The 24,974-nt window shown below is 55.8% G+C and overlaps 1 protein-coding gene across 5 annotated transcripts in view; it reads right to left on the bottom strand.

Moving 5' to 3' along the window:
- Positions 1-24,974, bottom strand: part of DYSF (dysferlin) — a 103,091-nt gene that overhangs the window by 64,752 nt on the left and 13,365 nt on the right. For 3 of the 5 annotated variants that reach the window (XM_065633495.1, XM_065633493.1, XM_065633498.1), the window contains exons 11-32: positions 24,401-24,516; positions 24,095-24,221; positions 23,730-23,833; positions 22,562-22,630; positions 22,434-22,477; positions 22,202-22,284; positions 20,611-20,652; positions 19,454-19,569; positions 19,025-19,138; positions 18,299-18,476; positions 17,553-17,677; positions 16,975-17,081; positions 14,124-14,316; positions 13,418-13,573; positions 11,439-11,570; positions 10,852-11,018; positions 10,194-10,308; positions 9,957-10,062; positions 9,084-9,226; positions 7,810-7,983; positions 1,743-1,836; positions 789-866 (exon numbers count right to left, since the gene is read on the bottom strand). In XM_065633495.1, coding sequence (XP_065489567.1) covers positions 789-866; positions 1,743-1,836; positions 7,810-7,983; positions 9,084-9,226; positions 9,957-10,062; positions 10,194-10,308; positions 10,852-11,018; positions 11,439-11,570; positions 13,418-13,573; positions 14,124-14,316; positions 16,975-17,081; positions 17,553-17,677; positions 18,299-18,476; positions 19,025-19,138; positions 19,454-19,569; positions 20,611-20,652; positions 22,202-22,284; positions 22,434-22,477; positions 22,562-22,630; positions 23,730-23,833; positions 24,095-24,221; positions 24,401-24,516 — 2,583 coding nt within the window. The remainder of the gene's footprint in view (positions 1-788; positions 867-1,742; positions 1,837-7,809; positions 7,984-9,083; positions 9,227-9,956; positions 10,063-10,193; positions 10,309-10,851; positions 11,019-11,438; positions 11,571-13,417; positions 13,574-14,123; positions 14,317-16,974; positions 17,082-17,552; positions 17,678-18,298; positions 18,477-19,024; positions 19,139-19,453; positions 19,570-20,610; positions 20,653-22,201; positions 22,285-22,433; positions 22,478-22,561; positions 22,631-23,729; positions 23,834-24,094; positions 24,222-24,400; positions 24,517-24,974) is intronic. The other 2 variants (XM_065633497.1, XM_065633496.1) reach the window with 1 other exon arrangement.

The raw sequence follows: 24,974 nt of genomic DNA on the forward strand, positions 1-24,974 counted from the left end.
TTTCACAGATTTGCCACCGTTACATATTTTCCTTTCCAACCATATTTTTCAATCAATTCTTTCATTGCTAATAAATGGAGTCTCCCTTCTTTAGCCTTGAGCCCTTGGCCAAACCACAGGACAAACCCCAAACCCAGGAGATTTTTGCTCCCTTGCCCTGCAAGGGAAGGCAAGAAACTGGCCAGGATGGATGCTGAGGGCACAGAAATCCAAGCAGCGCCTTCATGAGGACTCCAAAGATGCCTGCCTGCTCCGAGGTCCTAATTACACACTTTTTAATTTTTTCTGAGCACACCTCATGGTGGTTTCTGCCCGGCGCTCCATCATCTCCACACCAGCCCAGATCCCTCCATCCCACATCAGGGCGATGTGCCACGATAAACATCCCTGCCCTCCGCTCTGGTTTTATTTGTCGTGCCCCCGAGCCGGCTGCTCCCCAGCCGTGCCACCAGCATCCAGCATCACCTCGGCTCGGGGAGAAGGAGCTATTAGCAAAGCAAACAGCTCTGACTCACAGCTGACCTGGGTAACTTGTGGTTTCTGCTTGGTTTCACATGTGAGAGTTCTTGAAACTGTGATTTTTTTTAATTTTTTTTTTTGCTGATGGGAAGTCAAGCCACCTGGCTGGTTTCCTTGGGAAAGCCTCGTGCCGCTGCCTTTTGTTGTTTGACTACAGAATATCCCCTCATTTCACATCAATAAATAACCCAAAATTTGCTTTACAGACCCCGCTACTCCCCAGCACTAATTCCAAGCACAAACAAGTGGACACGAGCGTTAGGGCTGACCTGAGAAGCTGTCCTTGTCCATGGCCATCAGATCCCGCGCTTGGTACATGTAGCAGCGGAGGTGGTACCTGTTCCCACCTGGGCAGAGGAATGAGAAACGGTTAAGAGACGAGTGCAGGGAAGTGTCACAGAATCAGAGAACAGTTTGGGGTGAACTTTCCCAGCTCCCCCAGTGCCCCCCCTGCCATGGGCAGGGACATCTGCACCAGCTCAGGTTGCTCAGAGCCCCGTCCAGCCTGGCCTGGGATGTCTCCAGGGATGGTTCAGCCACCACCTCTCTGGCCAACCTGGGCCAGGCTCTCACCACCCTCAGGGCCAACAATTCCTTCCTCATGTCCAGCCTGAATCTCCCTCCTTTAGTTTAAAACCATCACCCCTTGTCCTATCGCAACAGGCCCTGCTCAAAAGTCTGTCCTCATCTTCCTTATCGGTCCCTTTTAAATCCAGAAAGGCCGCACTAAGGTCTCCCCGGAGCTTCTCTTCTCCAGCTGAACCCCCCAGCTCTCCCATCCTGTCCTCCCAGCAGAGCTGGTCCAGCCTCGGGTCATTCCTGGGGCTCCTCTGGCCCCTCTCCAGCAGCTCCATGTGTATCCTGTGCCGAGGACCCCAGAGCTGGTTTTAACCAGCCCCAGGCTCATGTCTGAGGGCAGCTTGGCTTAACCCTTCCCATGGCTTCCCAAGAGAACACCGAGCCCTGAGCCTATTAACAGTTGGACTTGATGATCTTGAGGGTCTCTTCCAACCAAAATGACTCTGTGATTCTGTGTCGATGCTCCCAGGGGGACAAGCCATGTCCCAGCCTTACCCACCCTGCTATTTCCATCTGCCCGCACTCGAGGTGGGTGAGAGGAAGAGGATGGGAAATGCTCAGCTATGGGGTCCCCACCGCAGACACCCCGTGCCAGGACTCGTGGCCATGACCCGCACCCTCCCTTCCCACCCTTGGGGCCTTACAGTCAAATATGCACGAAATGGTGGGTCTGTTGACGCCGAAACTGAGGGTGGAGATGGATTTGCCATCATCGCTCTTGTCATCTGTCACTCCCCCCTGCAAGAGAAAGCAAGGCAAGGTCAGTCACACCAGGACCCCCACTGTGGGAAGGGGCTCTCCAGGGTATCATCATCCCCATGGGTGTCCCCGAGGAATTTGGCTTCTCTGTGGAGGGACCTTCCTGCTTTTCTGCCCCAGGAGAGCAAACAGGACCCAGCTCCTGATCCAGTGCTGGGGGGAACAGGACATGACAACAAAAGCAGCTGTAGGGTGCCCAGCTCACACCCCACCTCCCAGCGTCTCACCTGTATGGAAGGGCCTCTCATAGAATCAGAGAATCATTTTGGTTGGAAGAGATGACCCTCCAGATCAGTCCAACCGTTAACCCAACACTGCCAAGTCCGCCACTGCCCCATGTCCTGAGAACCTCATGTCCGTCTGTCCAGCCCCTCCAGGGATGGTGACTCCAGCACTGCCCTGGGCAGCCTGTTCCAATGCCCCACAGCCCTTTGGGGAAGAAATTGTTCCCCAGATCCAACATCAGCCTCCCCTGGCACAATTTGAGGCCATCTCTCCACGAAGTTCATCGTTCTTGGAGCAGTAGCCAGTAGCTAAAGCAATTCCACCTCATTCCCTTGCAAGCAAAATTAATGGAGTGTAAATGTTGTGACCAGTGACACAGACGGTGTCAAATGCAGCCAAATGGCCCATTCGCTGCCCGGGGGAACCTCGGCCAACCTTGGCCATGGCTCCTCCCTCCTCTTGTGTTCACCTCTGAAAACTGGCCTTGTATCGCATCCTAACTGCCACATTCGGCTTGAAATATTTAGTTGCAGGAAAAGGAGCGTAAAGGTAACTTCCTGGTGAGGGTAAATCTGATCTTTAAATATTTTCCCATTATCGAATGTTAGGGAAAGACAGGAGGAGCATTTAAGGAAAAAAGGGAAAAGAAAGAAAAAAAAAAAAAAAAAACCAAAAAAAAAGGCGGGTCCAGGATGGAATTTCCAGAGCCTGGAGCTGCCTGGTCACACCACCGCGTCAGACCTGGTGTCTGCAGAGCCCTCCTTGCTTTTCCAGGCAGGAATCGCAAGTCCCGGGACGTCGTCTGCAGAGGAAACCCCGGGTCTGGGCTGTATGCACAGATGAGGTCGCGCCGGGGGTCTGCGAGGCACCCTGCAGCGCTGCGCTCCCCTCCCCGCCGAGCTCAATGGCTCCTCGGTTACTTTTATGGACCACCAGACCCCCAGGCCCCCACCCCGACCTGCAAGACCCAGGGCCGAGACAGGCAGCGGTTGTTCTCCGAATCCCTCAGCAAGGGCTTGGGGATCCCCCAGTCTGTGCATCACAGGGAATTGAGGCTCCTCACACCCCAAAACCCCACGGGAAGCACGTCTTGGAGAGGGCAAGCTGGAAAACGCTCTTGCTCAGGATGATGATTTGCCCTTTGGAGTCTCCGCGCAGGATGGAGTAACCCCAAAATCTCCTTCCTTCACCCCATCCCCACGGGGTTCATAGAACCACAGACCAGTTTGGGTTGAAGGGCCCTCCCCAGCTCCCCCAGTGCCCCCCCTGCCATGAGCAGGGACATCTGCACCAGCTCAGGTTGCTCAGAGCCCCGTCCAGCCTGGCCTGGGATGTCTCCAGGGATGGGGCACCCACCACCTCTCTGGCCAACCTGGGCCAGGCTCTCACCACCCACAGGGGCAACAATTCCTTCCTCGTGTCTAGATGTTGGGGTTCAGCATGTCTTAGAGGCAACAACTGCTCGGTTGGGTAAGGTCGGAGCGACGGATGATGAGCATCACCACGAAAAGTGAGACCCAGAAACCCCAAGCACCATCTGCACATTCCTGCAGCCCAGCACATTCCTGCTGGTCTCGTTTGGTGTCACCTCCCTGTTGTTATTTAACCCTCTGGAATAGCTCAGGGAATCAGCACTGGGGGTGTTGGCTTGTTCTGACTTTGCACTTCAATTCTGCCTCGGTTTCCCTGCACCGCCGTACGGCTCCTCCACTGCATGCCAGCCCACAGCCACAACCCCAAAACTGCACAGATGCCTTTTGGGGAGAAGGCGGCAGATAACAGAGAAGGCGGCAGATAACACGAACGGGATGGAACAGACAGGAGGGGCTGCGGGAGGATTTGGTTGCTACATGTTGTGTCTCCAGAGTGCCTTACACAGACCCCAGGGCAGTTTTTTAGACTTCTCAAGAATTGGAGACCTAGTTCTACTCCTGAATTCCTTCTTTTGAATAAAAATACAGAACTCACTGAGGTCAGCAGTAAAATGCATGAGATATTTGTCCTCTGCACACGCGGTGGGGTGCCAGGCACGGGTAAAACCCGAGCTGGGGGATGCTCCAGGCTCCCTCTCCTGACAGCATCTTTATTCTGCTTCAGTGTGATCAGCAGCAGCTCAGACTCCAGCTGCTGCCCCATCCAGGTGCCCTTTGCACCGCTGGCACAGCAGCCGGTGAGACCTGCCCCCCTCTGCATTTAAAAAGCATTAGAAATAGATAAAGTGAAAAATCAGCGCCCACCCTTCCCAGTCCTCAGCACCCGCTCGGATTGTCCCATCCTCGGCTCCACGTCACCCCCCACCCCGATCCCAGCCCCACGGCATCACGCCGAGTCCCTCCTCCCTCGGACGGAGGGGTTGATTCTGTGCAGGTCTGGGGTTGCTGGATGGGAGACATTATGTAAATTTAGGGATTATTTCGGGATGGAGCATCCTGCAAAAATATCTAAGTTGTTCAAGCGAGAGAGGAGAGATTGAAAGGCATGAAGCTGCAAAACCAGAAAGTATGGCAAGACCGTTCACAAAGCAAGCCACAGAAAACCAAGAAACCACCGAAAATGCGGCCAGTAACCCCAAAATATGAGGGCACCGAGGGGAGCCAGAATGACCTACTGCGAGGGGAATGTGGTGAGCGGAGCCCCGGGGGCTGGTCCCGGGATTCACCTGCCACTGTCCCCTCCCCAGCTGTGGGGACGGTGTCCTCAGAACCCCCCCACCTGAAGGAAACAACCTGCCGGGGGAGCACCCTGCCCGGGCGATGCTTCAGGGTCCTGCTGCTTCCCCAGGACCTGCTGTCACCGAGGGTTTTCCTGCCGTTTTGCTGACATTCAAGCAGGCAAAATTGATGGTTCAGGCATTTGCTCGGCGCAAGGGAATTGGATGTTTGCGTTGGGCTCGTATAGAGCAGCAGTGACATTTTGGGCAGCATTTGCTGGGGAAGGGGGAGAGAGAAAAGCAAGGCAAGGCGCAACAAGGCAAGGCAGAACAACTGGGGTTTTTTTTTGCTGGAATTGCTTCCAGTTACAAAATAAGCAAAATACAGGGTGTTTCAAAAAGATGGACCTACTCTCTCAAGGTTGGCATGGGACACCAAGACTTGGTGCAACATTTTGGCCCCCAAGGCCCCCAGACATCACACCCTGCCACTTTTTCTGGTGGTGACACCTGTGGAGTGCCTCAAGGGTCAGTTCTGGGACCAATACTGTTCAATATATTAATCAATGACTTGGATGAGGGAATTGAGTGTACTATCAGCAAGTTTGCTGATGACACCAAGCTGGGAGGAGTGGCTGACACGCCAGAGGGCTGTGCTGCCATCCAGCGAGATCTGGACAGGTGGGAGTGTTGGGCGGGAAAAAATTTAATGAAATATAATAAGGGGAAATGTAGAGTCTTACATCTGGGCAGGAACAACCCCAGGTTCCAGTACAGGTTGGGGAATGACCTATTAGAGAGCAGTGTAGGGGAAAGAGACCTGGGGGTCCTGGTGGACAGCAGGATGACCATGAGCCAGCACTGTGCCCTTGTGGCCAAGAAGGCCAATGGCATCCTGGGGTGTATTAGAAGGGGGGTGGTTAGTAGGTCCAGAGAGGTTCTCCTTCCCCTCTACTCTGCCCTGGTGAGACCTCATCTGGAATATTGTGTCCAGTTCTGGGCCCCTCAGTTCAAGAAGGACAGGGAACTGCTGGAGAGAGTCCAGCGCAGGGCCACAAAGATGATGAAGGGAGTGGAGCATCTCCCTTATGAGGAAAGGCTGAGGAGCTGGGGCTCTTTAGCTTGGAGAAGAGGAGACTGAGGGGTGACCTCATCAATGTTTATAAATATATAAAGGGTGGGTGTCAGGAGGATGGAGCCAGGCTCTTCTCGGTGACAACCAACAGTAAGACAAGGGGTAATGGGTTCAAGCTGGAACACAAGAGGTTCCACTTAAATGTGAGAAGAAACTTCTTCTCAGTGAGGGTGACAGAACACTGGAACAGGCTGCCCAGGGAGGTTGTGGATTCTCCTTCTCTGGAGACATTCAAAACCCGCCTGGACGCCTTCCTGTGTAACCTCACCTAAGTTTTCCTGCTCTGGCAGGGGGATTGGTCTAGATGATCTTTCGAGGTCCCTTCCAATCGCTAACATTCTGTGATTCTGTGATTCTGTGACACATCAAAAACTGTGGGTTTGTGCCACCATTAGCAATTAATCTGGATGACGTCGAAAAACAGAATCGCGTTCGGAACGAACCCAACTGTCGTCTCGCTGTTGTCCGTACAGCAGGTGGAGGGAACACAGAGCATTTTATAAAAAGGCTGCTAAAACTTGATCAACTCATTAAACTGTTTGCAAATTTTTGTGTAATTGCAACACGTTGCCATGGTAAAATATACTGCTTTGAAATTGGGCCCGTGTTTTTGAAACAGCCTGTACTAAACTGGATGTGTTACATGATAATATAATAAAAATTATAGACGTAACTTGGGCGTAAAGATGAATGAGAGATTTGGGAGACTGCTAAGAACTGGGCACTCCATCTCTAAGAAATGCCTGGAAGATAAATATGCAAAACTGGCTAAATTGGCATTTTAATGGGGTTTTTTTCTCCTTGCTTCAACACGACTGAGCAGAGATCCAAGACACCCCAAACCCAGCTCCCATGGCCAGAGAAAGGGCATGGGGGGGTCCTACAGCCCCACAGACGTGCACACACACGTGCATTGACATGCACCCCATGTTAGAGTGTTTTCCAGCTAAATCCTCCTGATGCCTCTGCTGAGATGCAGAGGGATGGAGCGTCTGGCCAAAAATTGCATCAACGGGCTCCAGCGTGAAGGGGGAGAAGCCGAGGTCCTGCCGAGACCCCCCCGGATGGGGCTCAGGGCTGATGAACGCAAGGGCCACGGAGCTGATTGTGTCCCAAAGGGGATCAAACGCTGGACAGAGGGAAGGACAGAGTAGAAAAAAAGAGGAAAAAAGCCAGACGGGAGGGGGAAAAAATAAAAAGCCCTATAATAGGGGCTTTGTGCTGCTGTAGTTGATTCTCAGTTATTGGGAAAGCCAAAGGATTATGAAATCCAGGGTATTAAGGAAGCCAGAACATGAGCTAAACACACAGTAGCGGGTACAGGCAGCAGATAACGAGCGGCAGATAACGAGTGGCAGATAATGAGCTTCGCTCTGCTCCCTGGGGTGGGACGGAGGGTGGGAGCAGACCCGAGTGGGCTCCCCTTCCAGGCAGCAATTTTCATAGAATCACAGAATCATTTTGGTTGGAAAAGACCCTCAAGATCATCGAGTCCAACCGTTACCCAGCCCTGGCACTGCCCCCTGTCCTGGGAACCTCATGTCTGTCTGTCCAACCCCTGCAGGGATGGTGACTCCAGCACTGCCCTGGGCAGCCTGTTCCAATGCCCCACAGCCCTTTGGGGAAGAAATTGCTCCCCAGATCCAACCTCAACCTCCCCTGGCGCAACTTGAGGCCGTTTCCTCTGGTCCTGGCGCTTGTTCCTGGGGAGCAGAGCCCGACCCCCCTGGCTCCAAGCTCCTTTCAGGCAGGTCAGAGATCAGAAGGTCTCCCCTCAGCTCCTGTTCTCCAGCTGAACCCCCAGCTCCCTCAGCCGCTCCCATCACACTTGTGCTCCAGCCCCTCACCAGCTCCGTTCCCTTCTCCCAACTCGCTCCAGCACCTCAAGGCCTTTCTTGGCACGAGGGGCCCAAAAAATTTTGGGGGAAAGGCGGGTACCTACCAGTGCCCCCTCCAAGGCGAAGACGGCGGCGGCCCCGGTGCGCTCCAGCGGCTCCATCCTGCGCCTCCAGCGCCGGCGGCGGAAGGTGTCTGTCCGGCGATGCTTCAGGTGGAAGCGCCAGCCAAAGAGCGAAGCGTATTCCCAGCCCTCCCCGTCCAGCTCCTCCTGCTTGTGCTGCCGGGAAGGGACTGGGGCTCAGGGGGGGCTCGGTCACACCACCCCACGGCCCCTCTGCAGGTGACAGTGGTGGGACCCCAGCACAGACAAGGGACAAGGATGTTTTGGGGCTCCCCAGGGCCAGGGTGGTGCCCATGGTCCAGCCTCTTTGAGCTGCTATGTGTCCCACCCTGTGACCTCCCCGTATCTCTCCTGCTTAGAATCAGACAATAGTTTGGGTTGGAGGGACCTTCGAGCTCCCCCAGTGCCCCCCCCGCCATGAGCAGGGACATCTGCACCAGCTCAGGTTGCTCAGAGCCCCGTCCAGCCTGGCCTGGGATGTCTCCAGGGATGCTTCAGCCACCACCTCTCTGGCCAACCTGGGACAGGCTCTCACCACCCTCAGGGCCAACAATTCCTTCCTCATGTCCAGCCTGAATCTCCCTCCTTTAGTTTAAAACCATCACGGCGGGGATCCAGCCCTTCACCTCGTCCCTGGGGTGACCCCCACCTGCAGAAGGGTCTCGGTGGGCTGGGGGCCGGATCCTGCCCAGGCCTGGGTGGCACTAGCATCTCCATCTTCCCAGCCTGCCCTCCTCTCTGCCACCACCCCTCATCACCCCTGGGCCACCACGGGACATCAGTCACAAGCCCATGATGGCTTTTTCTCCCTAAAGTTGTGTCACCTCCCTGTGACACCCGCATCCTTTTGGCAAATGGGGTGACAGGGATGTCCCGACGCTTTCCAGGCACAATTATCTAGAAAAAAAGTGCTGGAAAGTGTCTTGGGAGCCGGCTGGGGGAAGGAGGAGCAGCAGGGCACGGTGGCATTTGCTGTCCAATGGCACCACCTAGAGGGAAGCAGGACTGGGACAGGGGACGGACTGGGGACCTCTGCCAGCCCCGCTCCCCCGAGCTGCTCCGTGGCACTGCCGGAGGTCCCCGTCCCACCCCACAGCCCAACCAAGCATCCCCGCAGGGGTCTCCACCTCTGGGAGATGTTGACCCCCATGGTGGAAACCACAGAGGCTGCTGCTCCTCCAGCACGGAGACCAAGGCCACCAGCACCTCTGCATGTACGGTCGGGGACGCAGACCCAACCCCGGCCCCCGTCCTACCTTCCTCATGGCCTCCATCTGCGCGAGGTCCCTCCGGCGCAGCCGCACCCAGCGCCGGCGCCGGTTGGTGTGGTACATCTTCTCGGCCGGCACCCAGGCCTTGGGCTTGCGGTCCGGCGGGATGGTGATGCCGTATTCCCAGCCTTGGAGAGGACGGGACACCTGGGTGAAGGAGGGGGAAGAGCCCCCCAACTTGCCTCCCACTAGGTACTTTCTCTTCATACATAGAATCATTTTGGTTGGAAGAGACCCTCAAGCTCATGGAGTCCAACCATAACCTCAATCTAGCACTAAACCACATCCCATGTCCAGGCTGGAACAGCTTTATTAGCAACAGTTTGTCCAGGCACCATCCGCTTTCCCAGTTTGCTGGTCCACGCAGATGAGGACCTACTCCTGCTGCCACCCAGTGGAGATGTCCCACTGGGGATGCCCAGGTGATGGACTCATGGTGTCCCACCAGCCCTCGGCTCAGAGTCACAGCCTGGGGACTTTCCTCTCTGTCCTTCCTTCCTCAGGCAACCCCAATGCTTGTGACCATCTCAGATGCTCTCTGGACTGATGCTTTCAATCTTTCTTTCACCAGAAGATGGGCAAGATCTTCCAGAAGAACATCCTGGCCTTTCCCCAGCAGCAAGGAAAGGGCTGCTTTTGTGGTTGCCCACCCCACAGCCCCAGCCTCATCCAGATCATGGGGGACAGGGCACCCCCAGGGCCTGACCCCCTTCTCCTGGAGCCCATGGGGCAGCCCACACAGTCACAAAGGGGACATTATCAGCCCTGGTGCTGGATGGGACCATGGAAGGAAACACCACGATGGGCAGAGTGAGGGGGATGAAAAGAGGACGGACACCCCAAACTGCTTCCCGGTACCTTTCTCATCCACGGCTCTGTTGAGATCCGTGTCCCACTCCACGTCTTCCCATTTCCAGCCAGGAGGACACTCAATCTCATCCTTAGGCAGGACCTTCTCCCCATTCTGTAGGACACAGGAGGGTTTTCAACCAAACGATGCCCAGCAGATGCCTAAATCTCCCTGGAGCCTCCCAGGTTCTTCCTCCCACCGCAGCCTGGGGTGGGGGCTCAGCCCCCCGCCTGCTTTGTCCTTACCACGTCGCTGTAGGCATCAGTCATGTGGATCCACTGGCCTCCAGGCAGCCGGACCTGGTTCTCAAACACCTCCTCCACGAAGCTCAAGTGCCCGGCGTCCACGTCGTGCAGCAACCTGCACCCCGGGGAGATGCAGGACATCAGGGGCTCCCTTCCAGCATGGCCTCGTGTCCTCCATCCTCTCATGTCCTCCCATGCCACCCCAGGACATACTTTGCCTCCTGAACCTCTCCCACCCCAGAGGAACCAAGCAAAGCTCCCATGAGACCTCAGGAACCCAAATCACCAGCTGTAAATCCAGTGCAAGGCGGCAGAGCTGTGCTGAGCATCCATCGTCCCCTCAGTGCCCTGCTGGGATCCCACTACCAAAGCTCCTCAGCGTGGGGCTTCCACAGGCACCCTAGTGATCTGGGTGCTGGGGTCATCATGTCCAGCACCCATCACCCCAGCTCCATCACCCAGCGCAGCGACAATGCGTTTTGCATTAACCCCGTTGCCTACCCAGGACAGGGCAGGCAGACGAGGAAGCCCCAAGGCACCTCAGATCTCCATTCAGCTTTCTGGGTCACCTTGCCACCAGCTTGCCATCTCCTCAGGTTTTTGGGGTGCCCGTGACAGCCCACCCAGGCTCTGCTCTTTGCAGAAAACCATCACTCACGTCTTCTCCGGGCAGATGAACCAGTCCCCAGCCCAGGTCCAGCCTGTGGAGGGACGGAAGCTGTCCTTGGGCAGCTTGATCTTGCCGGTGACATCTGAGTATTTGGGGTAGGTCAGGCCGGTGGTGCCCCAGTTCCCCACCAGCGCCAGCTTGGTCTGGTTCTCATACTGGAGGGGCAAAAGCCAAGAGGTTTTTGAGTTGGAGGCACAAAATCCCATTACTAACCCATATGAAATCCTATGAATAACCCATTCCTGGAAAGTCCCGTCCTGAGGACAGACCTCCTGGGAAGAGCCTCACCCCCACCAGCCCTGCCCCACGGGCACCCCCAGATTTCCTCCCAGCAGGTAGAAGGAGGTGTGAAGCCCCAATGAGGCTTTACAGCTCATCATCAACCTACTCCCCAGCTTTTCTGGCTGGATGCCGGTGGAAACGGCTCTTCTCACGGTTGGTAGGGGCTGATGTGACCCTCACCTGGTAGCGCTCTCACCCGTGGTCCAGCCCACCCCTCCCCTCCACAGTGGAGCTGCTGCCCATGCCAGAGAGAAAAAAAAATCCCTTTTGGGGAGTCCTTGTGAGATACTCACAGTTTCGGCAAAGACGGAGAGCTTCCCCTCAGCAAACTGGTTGAACTCCTTCTCATCGACCGACAGCCCGAACCAGAGCTGGACCCGGAGCTGGGCTGGGATCCTGGGCCCCATCGCCTCCTCCTGGGGGTACTGCCAAAGGCAGAGCCCCGTCAGTGTCGTAGAATCACAGAACCGCTTGGGTTGGAAAGCTCCTCAAGATCATCAAGTCCAGTTGTTCCCCCACCCCTGGCACTGCCCCATGTCCTGGGAACCTCATGTCCGTCTGTCCAACCCCTCCAGGGATGGTGACTCCAGCACTGCCCTGGGCAGCCTGTTCCAATGCCCCACAGCCCTTTGGGGAAGAAATTGTTCCCCAGATCCAACCTCAACCTCCCCTGGCGCAACTTGAGGCCATTTCCTCTGCTCCTGGCGCTTGTTCCTGGGGAGCAGAGCCCGACCCCCCCTGGCTCCAAGCTCCTTTCAGGCAGGTCAGAGATCAGAAGGTCTCCCCTCAGCTCCTGTTCTCCAGCTGAACCCCCAGCTCCCTCAGCCGCTCCCATCACACTTGTGCTCCAGCCCCTCACCAGCTCCGTTCCCTTCTCTCAACTCGCTCCAGCACCTCAAGGCCTTTCTTGGCGTGAGGGGCCCAGAACGGACCCCAGGATTCGCCGTTTGGCCTCCCCATTCCCAGCACAGGCCGGTCACTGCCCTGTCCCGCTGGCCACACCAGTGCTGGTACCAGCCAGGATCCTGTGGCCTCTTGGCCACCTGGGCACACGCTGGCTCATGTTCAGCCGCTGTCACCAACACCCCCAGGGCCTTTTCCAGACACTCTTCGCCGAGCCTGGAGCGTTCATGGGGTTGTTGTGACCCAAGTGCAGGACCTGGCACCTGGCCTTGGTGAACCTCAGACAATTGGCCTCAGCCCATCGGTCCAGGATCAATGTCCTCGAGGACAATATTAATGGGGGTTGCTCGGGATGCAAGGCTGGGGTGGTGGGGATGAGGCCCGGGGAGATGGGGGCTACACGGGACACGAAGCATCCCTGAGAACTGGGACATCAACACTTTGGGGATGATCTTGAGGAGCTTCCAAGCCCCAGGGGTCAGAGCTTCTGCGTGTGGGTGAGACACCCCTTCAGGGCTGGGACCCCAAACCGGCCAACACACTTCAGCCAGAACAGACAGAACAAACAGGGACATGTCTCACTGCCCTTCTTTTTATCTCTCAGTCACTTTTTTCCCCCTTCAAGTCATGCTAGTTTTCCATCCAGTGCTAAATTGCAGAAAAAAAAAAAAACATTTTGGTTCAGCTTTTACTGCTAGCTGGGCTTGGGGTTTTGGGGTTTATTCAGTTTATTTTGTGACACTTTATTTTTTTAGAGCTTGTTCAGCACTGATTGTCTGCTCCCAAGCTGGCACACCGCAAAAGGCCAGAGAAAGATCATTCGAGATGTGAGAAGCTCGGTAAGTGCCTGGCAGAGGAGGCCGCGGCTCAAATTTCCTGGGGTGGCAGAGGGTCAGGAATTTTGAAAAACATAAAATAACATTTTTAAAAAATTAAAAATAAAATATATATTTTTTTTAAAAAAGCACCAACTGGGTCAAAGTGTAACCATCCTCACTGCCCTGGAACTTGCAGAATATTATAGAACCATAGACTAGTTTGGGTTGGAAGGGACCTTCAAAGGTCATCTAGTCCCATCCCAATATATGAAAAAATACAATATTCACAGGGATCTGCTGCTGATGGATGCAAAGAGGAGCTGAGCTCCACCAGAAGCATCACCAGTTTCTCACCACCAAGGTACCAGCTTTGACTGCGTTGAAACTGGGGCTGGGGTTGCCCAAAGCTCAGGGCGCTCAGGGGTTAATGCAGCCTGTTGTGTTGGGATTTCAGGTTTCCCTGCACAATTTTATCCTTATATATATATATTTAGGGGAAAATATTTAACAAATGAATCTGAGGTATGCGCATCCATGGAAAGCCGAGGTACCTTGAGGAAGATGGTCTGCAGCTTCCCGCAGTTCTTGCCGCAGCAGCTGGAGATGTTCCTGGAGAAGAGGACCTGGTGGGCCGGCACGCGGGCGTACGCCACGCGCTTGTCTCCCTGCAGCATCCAGATCACTATGTCGGGCAGGCTGTTTTGGGGCTGGAAAACACAAAAGATGTAGCGTCCAACCAGGGGGCTCTGAACATCAGCCCTGGAGGGATGGGGGAGGTTGGAGATGGGCCGTGCCGCGAGTCCTGCTGCCAACACAAGCCCATGGGGTGAGACCAGTCGACCCAAACTCCATCTCAGCAGCTCGGGGTCCCATCTGGGTCTGGCCAGGGCAGCGCAGCCCCGCATTTCCCCAAGTCCTGTCCTCCATAGCCAGCCCAGGGCACAGAATCATTTGGGTTGGAAAAGCCCCTCACAATCATCGAGTCCAACCGTTCCCCTACCCTGGCACTGCCCCATGTCCTGAGAACCTCATGTCCGTCTGTCCAACCCCTCCAGGGATGGTGACTCCAGCACTGCCCTGGACAGCCTGTTCCAATGTCCAACAGTGCTTTCCATGAATAATTTTTCCCTAATATCCAGTCTAAATGATTGCCGGGTAATTGCTCACAGCCACGGCACCAAAACAACCCCATGACAGTGAGCTTGGGCAGAACAAGCCCCCTCCAAGGCAAAAAGCAGCTCCTGCCGCCACCGTTACCTCCTCGGCCATGGCCTTCAGCCTGGCCAGCCAGTCCTCCGCCTGCTCCAGGGCCACCGACAGGCTCGAGTCCTCGTGCTTGAGCTTCAGGGCGGCCTTGACCATCTGCTCCAGGTTGGAGCTGCGGAACCGGTACATGTTCTGGTCCAGGTGGGTGCTGGCCGCCTTCCCCAGGACGTCGGGCAGGGTCAGGCTGCGGGGACGGGCAGAGACGTTAGCAGCTCCCTCACCTTATCCTGGGGGTTTTGCTGGCTTCTTTTATTATTTTTTTCCCTCCTTTTCAGCAAGTTTGCAAAGAATTACCAAGTCATTTGGGGAACACTGCAATGCCAAGAGCAAAGGAGCTTCAAACCGCAGTTGCAGCATCACCCGCAGCAGCCGGGATGGGGCCCAGGCTGAGCCGCACGCACACTTATATTTTAATATAAATTGATTCAAGCTGCTAGATAAATGTTTCAGGAGTCTGGGAGGATCTTCACTGCGCTGAGCCATTTAGAGGATTCCCCGTAAAATGCGGTGATTTACGGTGCTGCCGTTATTAATGTTTTTCTTGTTCCCAGCTCCTGACCCACAGCGTTGTCGCCTTGGGCTGGGATTGGGATCCGTAAACTCTGTTTTAATTGAATGATAAACAAGAAGGACAATGTCTCCTGCCTGCTGATGCTCATCAAAACGTGCCATGGACAGACACCGGTACCTGCCCAGGACGGTGTCAGTGCAGGTTTTCCCAGGTTAATAACCTGGCCTGGCCAAATTAGCTAATTGAATTTAACTTCTCTTAAAGAGAATTGGGCTTGCTGTTATTTCCAAAGGGAGCCGGAGCGTTGCGGGTGTTGCTAATTAACCCAATCGTTCAGTAGTGTCCTGTGCCAGGAGCTAAATTAAAACACCGATCGCACCCTGTGAACTCAGTTTTGTGTCCACGCTTCGTTTGTGGATTTATTTACAAGGGAGCTGCTAATGAGCTGAACTCCCACTCGTTTTCCACGGCTTTGTCAATGGTGTGCGGGAAGGACACTGCTCACCTACCAAATAAACATCACTTTGTGGCAGAAATGAGAATGCACTTCAATATTCTTGCAGGAGCAAGAATAAAAAAGGAAAAAGTAAAACCAAAACTAAATATCCTCACTGCAGTTGAATTTAATTTCAGAAAGTTTAACTATAAAACAATTCAAAAAGGAGGAAAAGTATTAAACAGCTGTGAAAAGGAGCAGCAGAAAGGGTTAAATCCAACAGGCAGCATGGGAACGGTTTGAAGATCCCATGTTCCTGGAGCCATGTGCCCCACGTCAGAGACAACCACGACGGTTAAATGAAGGTAAATTGTGCTTGAAGGAGAAAATGGAAAAGACCATGGACTCCACCAAAGGAAAAGTAAAAATACTGTGAAGTAATGAAAAAGAGAGGGCAAAAAGATGGACGTGCCCCCATTAAAAGCCTAAAACCGAAAGAACTGTCTGTGTTCAGGTGGATCAGAGGACTGGAAGGACTAAGGGACTAAGGTGGTAGCAACTTCAGAGAGACCTGGGAGGATCTGGGGGAACCTGAGATCAGCGAGTCTGACTCTTGCATCCAACGAATGAGAAGAAACCACAAGCAAGAAGAGAAGAGCAGGGTGGTGGACAACCCAGACCCGAGGGTGTCACCTGCGGAGGGATGGTGGGTCATGCAGGGGTGACACCATCCCCTGAAGGACCCGCGGGGCTCCCCAGCAGCTCACGGCATGGTCCTTCCCCAGAGGCCCTGCCACCATGGAGCAAGAGGATGGGCATCTCCTGAGCTGAATCGTGGAATCATGTTGGTTGGAAAAGCCCCTCACAATCATCGAGTCCACCCGTTCCCCCAGCCCTGGCACTGCCCCGTGTCCTGAGAACCTCATGTCCGTCTGTCCAACCCTCCAGGGATGGTGACTCCAGCACTGCCCTGGGCAGCCTGTTCCAATGCCCCACAGCCCTTTGGGGAAGAAACTGTTCCTCATTAGAAAGGCAAAGCAACAGCAGATCATAGAATCAGAGAATAGTTTGGGTTGAAGGGCCCTCCCCAGCTCCCCCAGTGCCCCCCCTGCCATGAGCAGGGACATCTGCACCAGCTCAGGTTGCTCAGAGCCCCGTCCAGCCTGGCCTGGGATGTCTCCAGCGATGGTTCAGCCACCACCTCTCTGGCCAACCCGGGCCAGGCTCTCACCACCCTCAGGGCCAACAATTCCTTCCTCATGTCCAGCCTGAATCCCGCTCCTTTAGGTTAAAACCATCACCCCTTGTCCTATCGCAACAGGCCCTGCTCAAAAGTCTGTCCCCATCTTTCTTATCGACCCCTTTTAAGTCCAGAAAGTCTGCACTAACGTCTCCCCAGAGCTTCTCTTCTCCAGCTGAACAGCCCAACTCTCAGAAACTGGCGGTGCTGCCCATGGGGACAGAGGGATGGCAGTGCCACCCAGCCAAGGGACACACGACCCCTTTGGGTGCTCTGCACAGGTGCCTCCTCACCGTGGACACACAAGAACTCAATCCAGAAGCCGCAGAGGTGGCTCCTCACCCACCAGCCCCACCGTCCCCCGGCCAGGCCGGCTCTAGCTCCTGCCCCGACACAAAGCTGCTCATTCAGGTGAGCCCGGCTGCAGCCCTCACACAGAGGCTGGAAATTTATGACTTGCCTTAAACGTCACCTTGTCAACTCCCTGCCTTGGCTCGGCAGCTTTTGAAGCAAACGTTAGCAAACGACCGGTGTTTTTCGGAGAAAAAAGAAAAAAAAAAAAAAAAAAAAAAAAGAAGTTGTCCCTTCCAAGATAAATAAGCTCTCTTGCAATACAGGGCATGGAAAGGTTCGCAGTCAAAACCGGCAGAAATACCTGCAGTCGGCGATGACGTCCTCCATGAGCTGGGCAGCCAGCGCATCCAGCTCGCTGGGCGAGCAGTTGGCCTTGAGGGCAAGGTGGACCTTCTCCAGGTTGGCTTCCTGCACGACAGGTGGGGAGAGCAGCTGCACAGTGGGGACCCCCAGCACCCCACTGCACCCCACGGCCAGGACCCTCCTGGGGCTGCTCCCCACGATCAGAAGCTCCGGCCAGGATCCCACCAGGGCTCTGTTTGGTTTTGCTCCTGTTGGAGCTCCGGGGGAAATGATGGGGAAATAGGGCAAGAAACCCCATAAATAGCTCAGGAAGGTCCTTGCCTCCTGTGCCTGTACCAGTGGGCAGGTGGGTGGCACGGCAAAGCACCACTGACCCCGCAGTGTCATCCCAGTGGGGATGAGGATGGTGCCATTGCTCCACAGGCTGAGCAGGGCTCTCAGGACACAACAGATTTCCCCACGTCAGCACAAGATACATCAGCCCCCAAACCTGACCCAGCCTGGAGACAGACTCTGTGCCCTCCTCGTCCCCCCAGGAAGGAGAGGGACAATGCTCCCTGCCACCACGCCACTCACCAGCCTGTCCGCCGCATGGTGGAGAAGGTTTTGAGTGTCAGTCCGATAGCTGATGTCTTCCCAGTAGGACGACAACACCACCACGGGCTTCACGTTGCCCCAGGGCAGGTAGTAATACTGACAACCTGGTGGTGACAGCACACAGGTGAACGCCTGACACTGGGGTGACGGGGGACCTCGCTCCTCAGGACCAGGATGGAGGTGAAGGTGGGCAGTGCAGCACCTGCCCTTGGGCAGAAGCCCATCATTTGGCTCTTTTAGTGCAGGAGGATGGAGTTTATGTTCCCCAAACCCATGTGCAACAGAGTGATGCACCCCAAAGTCCACAGAGATCAACCTCCACGGCTGCAGCAGCTCCTGCAGAGCAGTGAGGGCAGAAACCAGAACAACTCCAGTGGGGTGAGGACATCTCACACCAGAGGGACAAGAAAGGCCACCCCAAAGCTCCGGCTCTTTCTTGAAGACAAACAAGCACTCTTAGCACCAAGGTGCTACCCAAAAACTACTTGAAGTCAGCGCAGAGCTGAAAGAAGTAGTCCTGTCTTCCCCAGTCCTCCCCAGTCACATATTCCCCCTTCACAGCACGGCTGAGGTGGGCAAGGACCTCTGGAGACCATCTGGCCCAACCGCTGCTCAAGCACGGCCACCTTGAGCAGGTTGTCCAGGACCACGTCCAGTTGGGTTGTGAACATCTCCAAGGACAGAGACATCCCATCCCAGCGCTCGCTCACCACCACGCTGCTCACCATCGAAGACGGCCCGGCTGTACTGGGTGGTGGAGGCCAAGGGCAGGCAGGTGTTGTCAAATTTGTTGCCGTAGTTGCCGATGCTGACCTCAAACTGGATGGCATCGTCCACGTCCTGGAGCATGGTGGCCGAGTAGAAGGCAGCGAAGAGGGAGTACTTCCGACGGCGCAGGTACTTCTGCAACGGGCACGGGGCCATGTCCATAGAGGAGACACCACCACCACTGTCCTACACACACCCTCCACCACCCTGGCCCACACCAGCTCAGCGAGGCCTCCTAGATGGAAGAGTTTATTGCGGGGAAGAAAAGCTTATGTAGCAGCAAGGGAATTTGGGGCAAGATATTTAGGAAAAAATCTGACAAATGAGAAGGCCAGAACTTTCCTTAAATAATGCAGTTTAAACCTGAAGAAAGAAACAAAAGCAGCACATCTGCGATAGCACTCAAGTTGGGATTGGGGTCCTGTTGGAGCACATCTCCCACCCCTCTATGTTCTCCATGGTCTGCTCTCTACAGCAGCTCAGATGGAGCAAGGTGGACACCTTGGGATGGAAATGCAGGAGGAGACACCATCCAGGAGCTCACACCATCCATAAGGTCACCGACCACTCAATGGGACATCACCCATCCAGGACCAACACCACCCCAGTGCCCCACATGCCATGTCACCAGAGAAACAACCCCAAAGCCCATGGGGACAGATGCCCCATGGAGACCCCGTTACCTCCACCCGCAGGATGTCATCCGCGGAAATATCCTCCACCTTCTGCTCCACGTGCTCCACCAGTTTGGTCTCCAGCTCCACCAGCACCCTGCCGCGATACGCCACTCCTTCGCCCTTGGGGCAGAACCAGGGACAGGCGTCAGAACCCCAGTGTCCCCTCCCCATGGCTGAGATCTGGGTTTGCCTTCAAAGGGCTTTGTTGCAGAGGAAGGAGACCAGGCAAAGCATTTCTGCAAGCGCCTCGAAGGTGGAGAGCGTTTGGGCAGCGCAGAGACATCAGGAGGGGTTTAGCCAGCGGGAAGAGCCAGGGGCAGAAAACGCGGTGCAGGATCCTAATAACAAAGCCAGTTTGGGTTAATAGCAGCGTTATTTCGGCAAGGAGGGGGTGGTGGTTTAGTTGAGGTTGTGCTGGAAAGAAGGCGATGTCACCTTTCCTAGGTTGAGAGTCTCGTAAGGGTCGGGGAAGCCGGTGAACTCGCGGGGGCTGCCGTAGAGGTTGATGTAGCAGGGACCGAAGGTCGGCAGGAACCCAAGCCCGTCATCCGCTGGGGACCGAGGGGGAAAAGAGCTGTTAGAGAGTCCTGAAGGCACCTCGGGGACGTGTCCCGTGGGGCTTCACTGCAGGACCATGGGGACCACACGCGTGTGTCTGGAAGCCACCAAAATGCTGCATTTTTTCACCCTCTTCAATTCCTACGACTGCTTAGAATCACAGAATCATTCTGATTGGAAAAGACCCTCAAGTTCATCGAGTCCAACCATAACCCACCCTGGCACTGCCCCGTGTCCCTGAGAACCTCATCTCCGTCTGTCCAACCCCTCCAGGGATGGTGACTCCAGCACTGCCCTGGGCAGCCTGTTCCAATGCCCTACAGCCCTTTGGGGAAGAAATTGGTCCCCAGATCCAACCTCAACCTCCCCTGGCGCAACTTGAGGCCGTTTCCTCTGGTCCTGGCGCTTGTTCCTGGGGAGCAGAGCCCGACCCCCCCTGGCTCCAAGCTCCTTTCAGGCAGGTCAGAGATCAGAAGGTCTCCCCTCAGCTCCTGTTCTCCAGCTGAACCCCCAGCTCCCTCAGCCGCTCCCATCACACTTGTGCTCCAGCCCCTCACCAGTTCATCTTTTTGCAGGAGAAAGACAAGGTGGGTTTGGGGCTGTGCAGACAGCACAGAGCTCCCCAGTCCCAGGAAGGGTCCCTAAAGAAGGGGAATTGCTTTGCTGGTGTGAACTGGTGCACGGGATTTCCACCAGCCAAGGAGAAGGCCCCGTGCTCTCCATAAGGCAGTAAGAGAGTGCTTGGAAGAGAACAGCTTGTTTTTATGAAACCTTGAGAAGAAGGAGTAGCGAAGGGCCAGAAATCACAGAATCGTAGAATGGTTTGGCTTGAAGGGACCTTCAAAGCTCCCCCAGATCCCCCCCTGCCATGGGCAGGGACATCTGCACCAGCTCCGGTTGCTCAGAGCCCCGTCCAGCCTGGCCTGGCTGATGCTCCCCCAGCTCCGGCCAAGGCTCCAGCCCTGACGGCAGCTGAACCAGCAAAACCATTACCCAAAGCGGTGATTGCAAACCGAGAGGTTAAGGGGACGTACGGTCTGCGGCTTTCAGAGGCTTCGTGAGAGCAGGAAACTCATCTGAGGCACAAAGAGATGGAGAGAGGTTAGGACAGGCTGGCGGAAGAGCGGGAGGGAGGATGGAGGGTTATGGATGCTCTCATGGGCTTTTGGTGCCAACAGACACGGGAGAGACAGAGAGAAAGCGGGAGGTTGCGAAATAGCCCCATCGCCCTTCCCTGGAGGCTGCGGGATTGGGGTGAAAGGGGGGGATTTGGGAACCCCTGAAGCTGGCCGGGCCCATGGGGAGCTGTGGTTCCCCGGTGTCTCCTCGGGACCCAGCAGGTCTCGGTGGTGGGGTGCGGTGGGCAGACCCCTGGCAGCCTCCTCCTCCTCCCCGGCCTCTCTCTCTCTCCAGCCCAGCCCAGGAGCTGTGTTTTAACTGGAGAAGGTGGGGCTGGACACACAAGCACCTCCTGCACCTCAACCCCAGCCCCGCATGCACGGCCGGGCAACGCTGGGGGGATGCACAAAGCAAAGGTGAGGAGTTCCCATGGGGTTGCGAGTGTCACAGAAGCTCGTTAGCAGCAGGAGATGCTCACGCAGATTAGGGCAGACATTGCTCCTGGACCTGTGCTGGCTCTTGGCAGCCCCACAAGAGCGTCCCCACTCCCTGCCATCCTGCTTGGCACAGGTGACGCGGTCAGTGTCAGCGACCCAACCCCTGCCAGCACCTCCATGGTGGTCCTTTGCTTCAGAACGCCCCTGGGACTTGAAACAGCACCCTCAGCTGGACCTGAACCCCACACCATGACAGCCTCTAAACACCACCTAAGAGGCCAGTGGGGACACGCACAGGTGGGACATGGCATCTTCCAGCACTGGTGCCACCACTGCCTGTCACCAACCACACAGAGGAGACCAGTCACCTCCGCTCGGCAAGGAAAAGAGAAGCAAAACCTCTGGTGACAGCAGCTCTGCAACCCCTGCCACCCCAACACCGCTGGGACCATAGAATCACAGAGTGTTTGGGTTGGAGGGACCTTAAGATCTCCCCCAGTGCCCCCCTGCCATGAGCAGGGACATCTGCACCAGCTCAGGTTGCTCAGAGCCCCGTCCAGCCTGGCCTGGGATGTCTCCAGGGACGGTTCAGCCACCACCTCTCTGGCCAACCTGGGCCAGGCTCTCACCACCCTCAGGGCCAACAATTTCTTCCTCATGTCCAGCCTGAATCTCCCTCCTTTAGTTTAAAACCATCACCCCTTGTCCTATCACAACAGGCCCTGCTCAAAAGTCTATTCCCATCTTTCTTATCGGCCCCTTTTAAGTCCGGAAAGGCTGCAATAAGGTCTCCCCGGAGCTTCTGTTCTCCAGCTGAACACCTCCCAACCTGAAGCTGACCTTCAGATGACCTGAAGCTCTTCAAAACCACAAACCAGGAGGGATCAGGTCCAACCAGAACACAGATCGTGGGATGGAGTAACCCCCAGCATCTCCCCCCCGAACAGTGACTTGGCAGGGACCACAGCAGCGGTGACATCCTCCAAGCCAACACCAACCTCCAGCCAGGACCATGCAGGGCTCCTCCACGGCCATGCACCCCAAATCCCCTCCTGCTGCCCCCCCTTACCCTCCAGCTCCCCGCCGGGGGCCGAGATCTTGGACATGCAGAGGTGGGCAGTGCCGATGACATCGTTGTGTGTCAGACGGTCCCTGCAACACAACCCACGATGCCATCGCGCCGTGATGCCGTTGCACTGTGGACACGGGGGGTTCACCCGTGGGGTGTCCCCCTGCCCACCCCACTCCTCCAGCTCCGCTCTCCCCACCGGCAGCCCCCCCGTGGCCCCCTCCCCACTCACCAGTCGGTCACCCGGATCCTCATCTTCTCACACATGGAAGGGAACTGGGAAAAGAGGGGGGAGAGGAGCAGTGAGTGGTGGGGAGGGTGTGCGGGTGGGTGGGGGGCTGCAGGGGCACCCACGCTCACCATGGCTGGCAGCGTCAGGCACTGGTTCCACTGGGGGTTGGCGTTCTTCTCCAGGATCCTGGAGTAGAGCTGGAGGGGCAACATCACAGAACAGACCCATTTTGGTTGGAAAAGCCCCTGGAGATCATCAAGCCAAACCATAACCCACCCCTGGCACTGCCCCATGTCCTGAGAACCTCATCTCCATGTCCAACCCCTCCAGGGATGGTGACTCCAGCACTGCCCTGGGCAGCCTGTTCCAATGCCCCACAGCCCTTTGGGGAAGAAATTGTTCCCCAGATCCATTCAGTGTCACCCCAGCACTTCCAGCTCACGGCTGCGCTGCCACACGCCACGTCCCTGGAGCTGGAACCTCAGATCCCCAAAATACAGACCCCATCTGATGGGTGACCTGGGAGGCTCAGCGCCCCCTCTGTGCCAAGGCAGAGGATGCTCTGGGCTGCTTGGGGACCTCACCTTCCCCTTGAGACCACCAAAAACTCACCCCCTTCTCGCTGTGTTTGCTGAGGATAACGTCCTGAGCTTCTGTCCCCTCCCAGGAACTGTCCCCAGGGGAAGCCTTATGGGCAGGGGACACTCTCAGCCCTTTAGTGCAGACCAAAAGATGAGCAGCAGCTCATGGGGACATCACTTGGCAAATGCACTAGAGGGGACCCAGCAGCAAAGGGAGCAGGACAGGGTTCTGCAAAGCCACCGGAGTCACCTCCACACCCTGGCTGGTCACGGGAGGACATTTGGTGGCATGGGGACAGCAGCCGCTCACTTCAGGCAGCACAAAGAGCAGCAGAACCCTCCACGGCTGCGCTGTCACCTTCCCCTGTCCCCTCCCCTGGGAGCTCAGCTTCTCCAGCCACATTCCTAATGCAACTGCACCACAAAGAGCCCAGCAAAGAAACTGCTCCAGTGCAGCCCGGCACCCGTGTCTGGGTCTGGCATGTCACCATGGCACGGGGACAGGGCTGGGGACATCGGCTAGGCTGCTCTCAGCCCCTGGCTTCGGGACATTGCGACGTGGAGGGAGAGGGCGGGATGTAACAAGGACTGATGGGACCTTGGCAAATGCTCCAGCGAAGCGAAGGACCAAATTTTCCCCACATTGGGACCAAATTTTCCCCGTGCAGAGCTGCTGTCCCAGCCCCGCAGCCCCAGGGGAGGTTGCCCCGCTCACCATCTTGCCCGCGAAGCTGACTTCCACGAAGGGATCCACCAGGTTCTTCTTGTTGCTCTCGAAGCCGAAGATCTGCCTGACGTTGTCCATGACGGCGTCATCCACTGGGAAGGGAAGGAGATGCTGAGAAATCATGGAAGCGCAGGGTGTCCAGGTTGTGCCGCCAGCTGCGCTGCACATCTCCATGGAGCCAGGTGGGTAGAACCAGTTTACACCAGTAAAAGACTCATCTCCCAGTACATTAAGCCTGAGCGATATCTGCAAGGTCTTTGGACCAAGGCTATGGATGAAGATTCCTTCTCTGTGCCCTCATTCCTCTCCGACATGTTGCCACTCGCTCCCCCCCCAGCAAAGGCAACACTCACTTTGGGGCAAATCTTCGGCTTTGAAGATTTTCAGGCAGAAATGAGCCCCTCTCAGGGTGACCCCGGTGGGACGCAGGAGGTTGCCCTCGATGTCCTCCTTGTCTTCAGAGATTTCCTTCTTCTCCAGCTGCAGGCCAACAGGACAAGACAAAAACACAACCAACCTTCTCAAAAGTCTTGAAATGAGCAGCAAAAATCCAGCACCACGGCCCCAAAACAGAGGAAGGTCAAAGCTGTGGCTTCCCTGGGTTTGGTGGGCTTCCATCCAGCATCATGGATGGAAGGTCCCCCCATCGCGATACTCACAGGAGCTTCATCTCCAGGCCCCAGCACGAACAGGCTGACCTTCAGGTAGCCCTTGGCCCCCGCGGAGAAATCCTCCGAGTCTGAGAGCAACAGCCATTTCCTGAGGAACGCGTGTTCTGGGGGAGAAAAGAAATGGAGCCCCATGGGCTGCGCCTCAGACCTGCAGGGAGGGGAACTCGAGGATGCTCTTCGGGGTTTTTTTTATAATAAATACTACATTCCTTTTTAGAGAGAAGAGAAGAGAAGAGAAGAGAAGAGAAGAGAAGAGAAGAGAAGAGAAGAGAAGAGAAGAGAAGAGAAGAGAAGAGAAGAGAAGAGAAGAGAAGAGAAGAGAAGAGAAGAGAAGAGAAGAGAAGAGAAGAGAAGAGAAGAGAAGAGAAGAGAAGAGAAGAGAAGAGAAGAGAAGAGAAGAGAAGAGAAGGAAGAGGAAAGAGAAGAGGAAGGGAAAGAAGGAGGAGAAGGAGGAGGGGAAAAGGGAGGAGAAGGAGGAGAAGGAGGAGGAGGACAGGAAGGAGAAGGAGAAGGAGAAGGACTATTTCAGTTGGGACCTCATTTGGTCCAATCACCTGACAAA

This window comes from Caloenas nicobarica, chromosome 4 (assembly GCF_036013445.1).
Source record: "Caloenas nicobarica isolate bCalNic1 chromosome 4, bCalNic1.hap1, whole genome shotgun sequence".
In the NCBI taxonomy this organism is placed as follows: domain Eukaryota; kingdom Metazoa; phylum Chordata; class Aves; order Columbiformes; family Columbidae; genus Caloenas; species Caloenas nicobarica.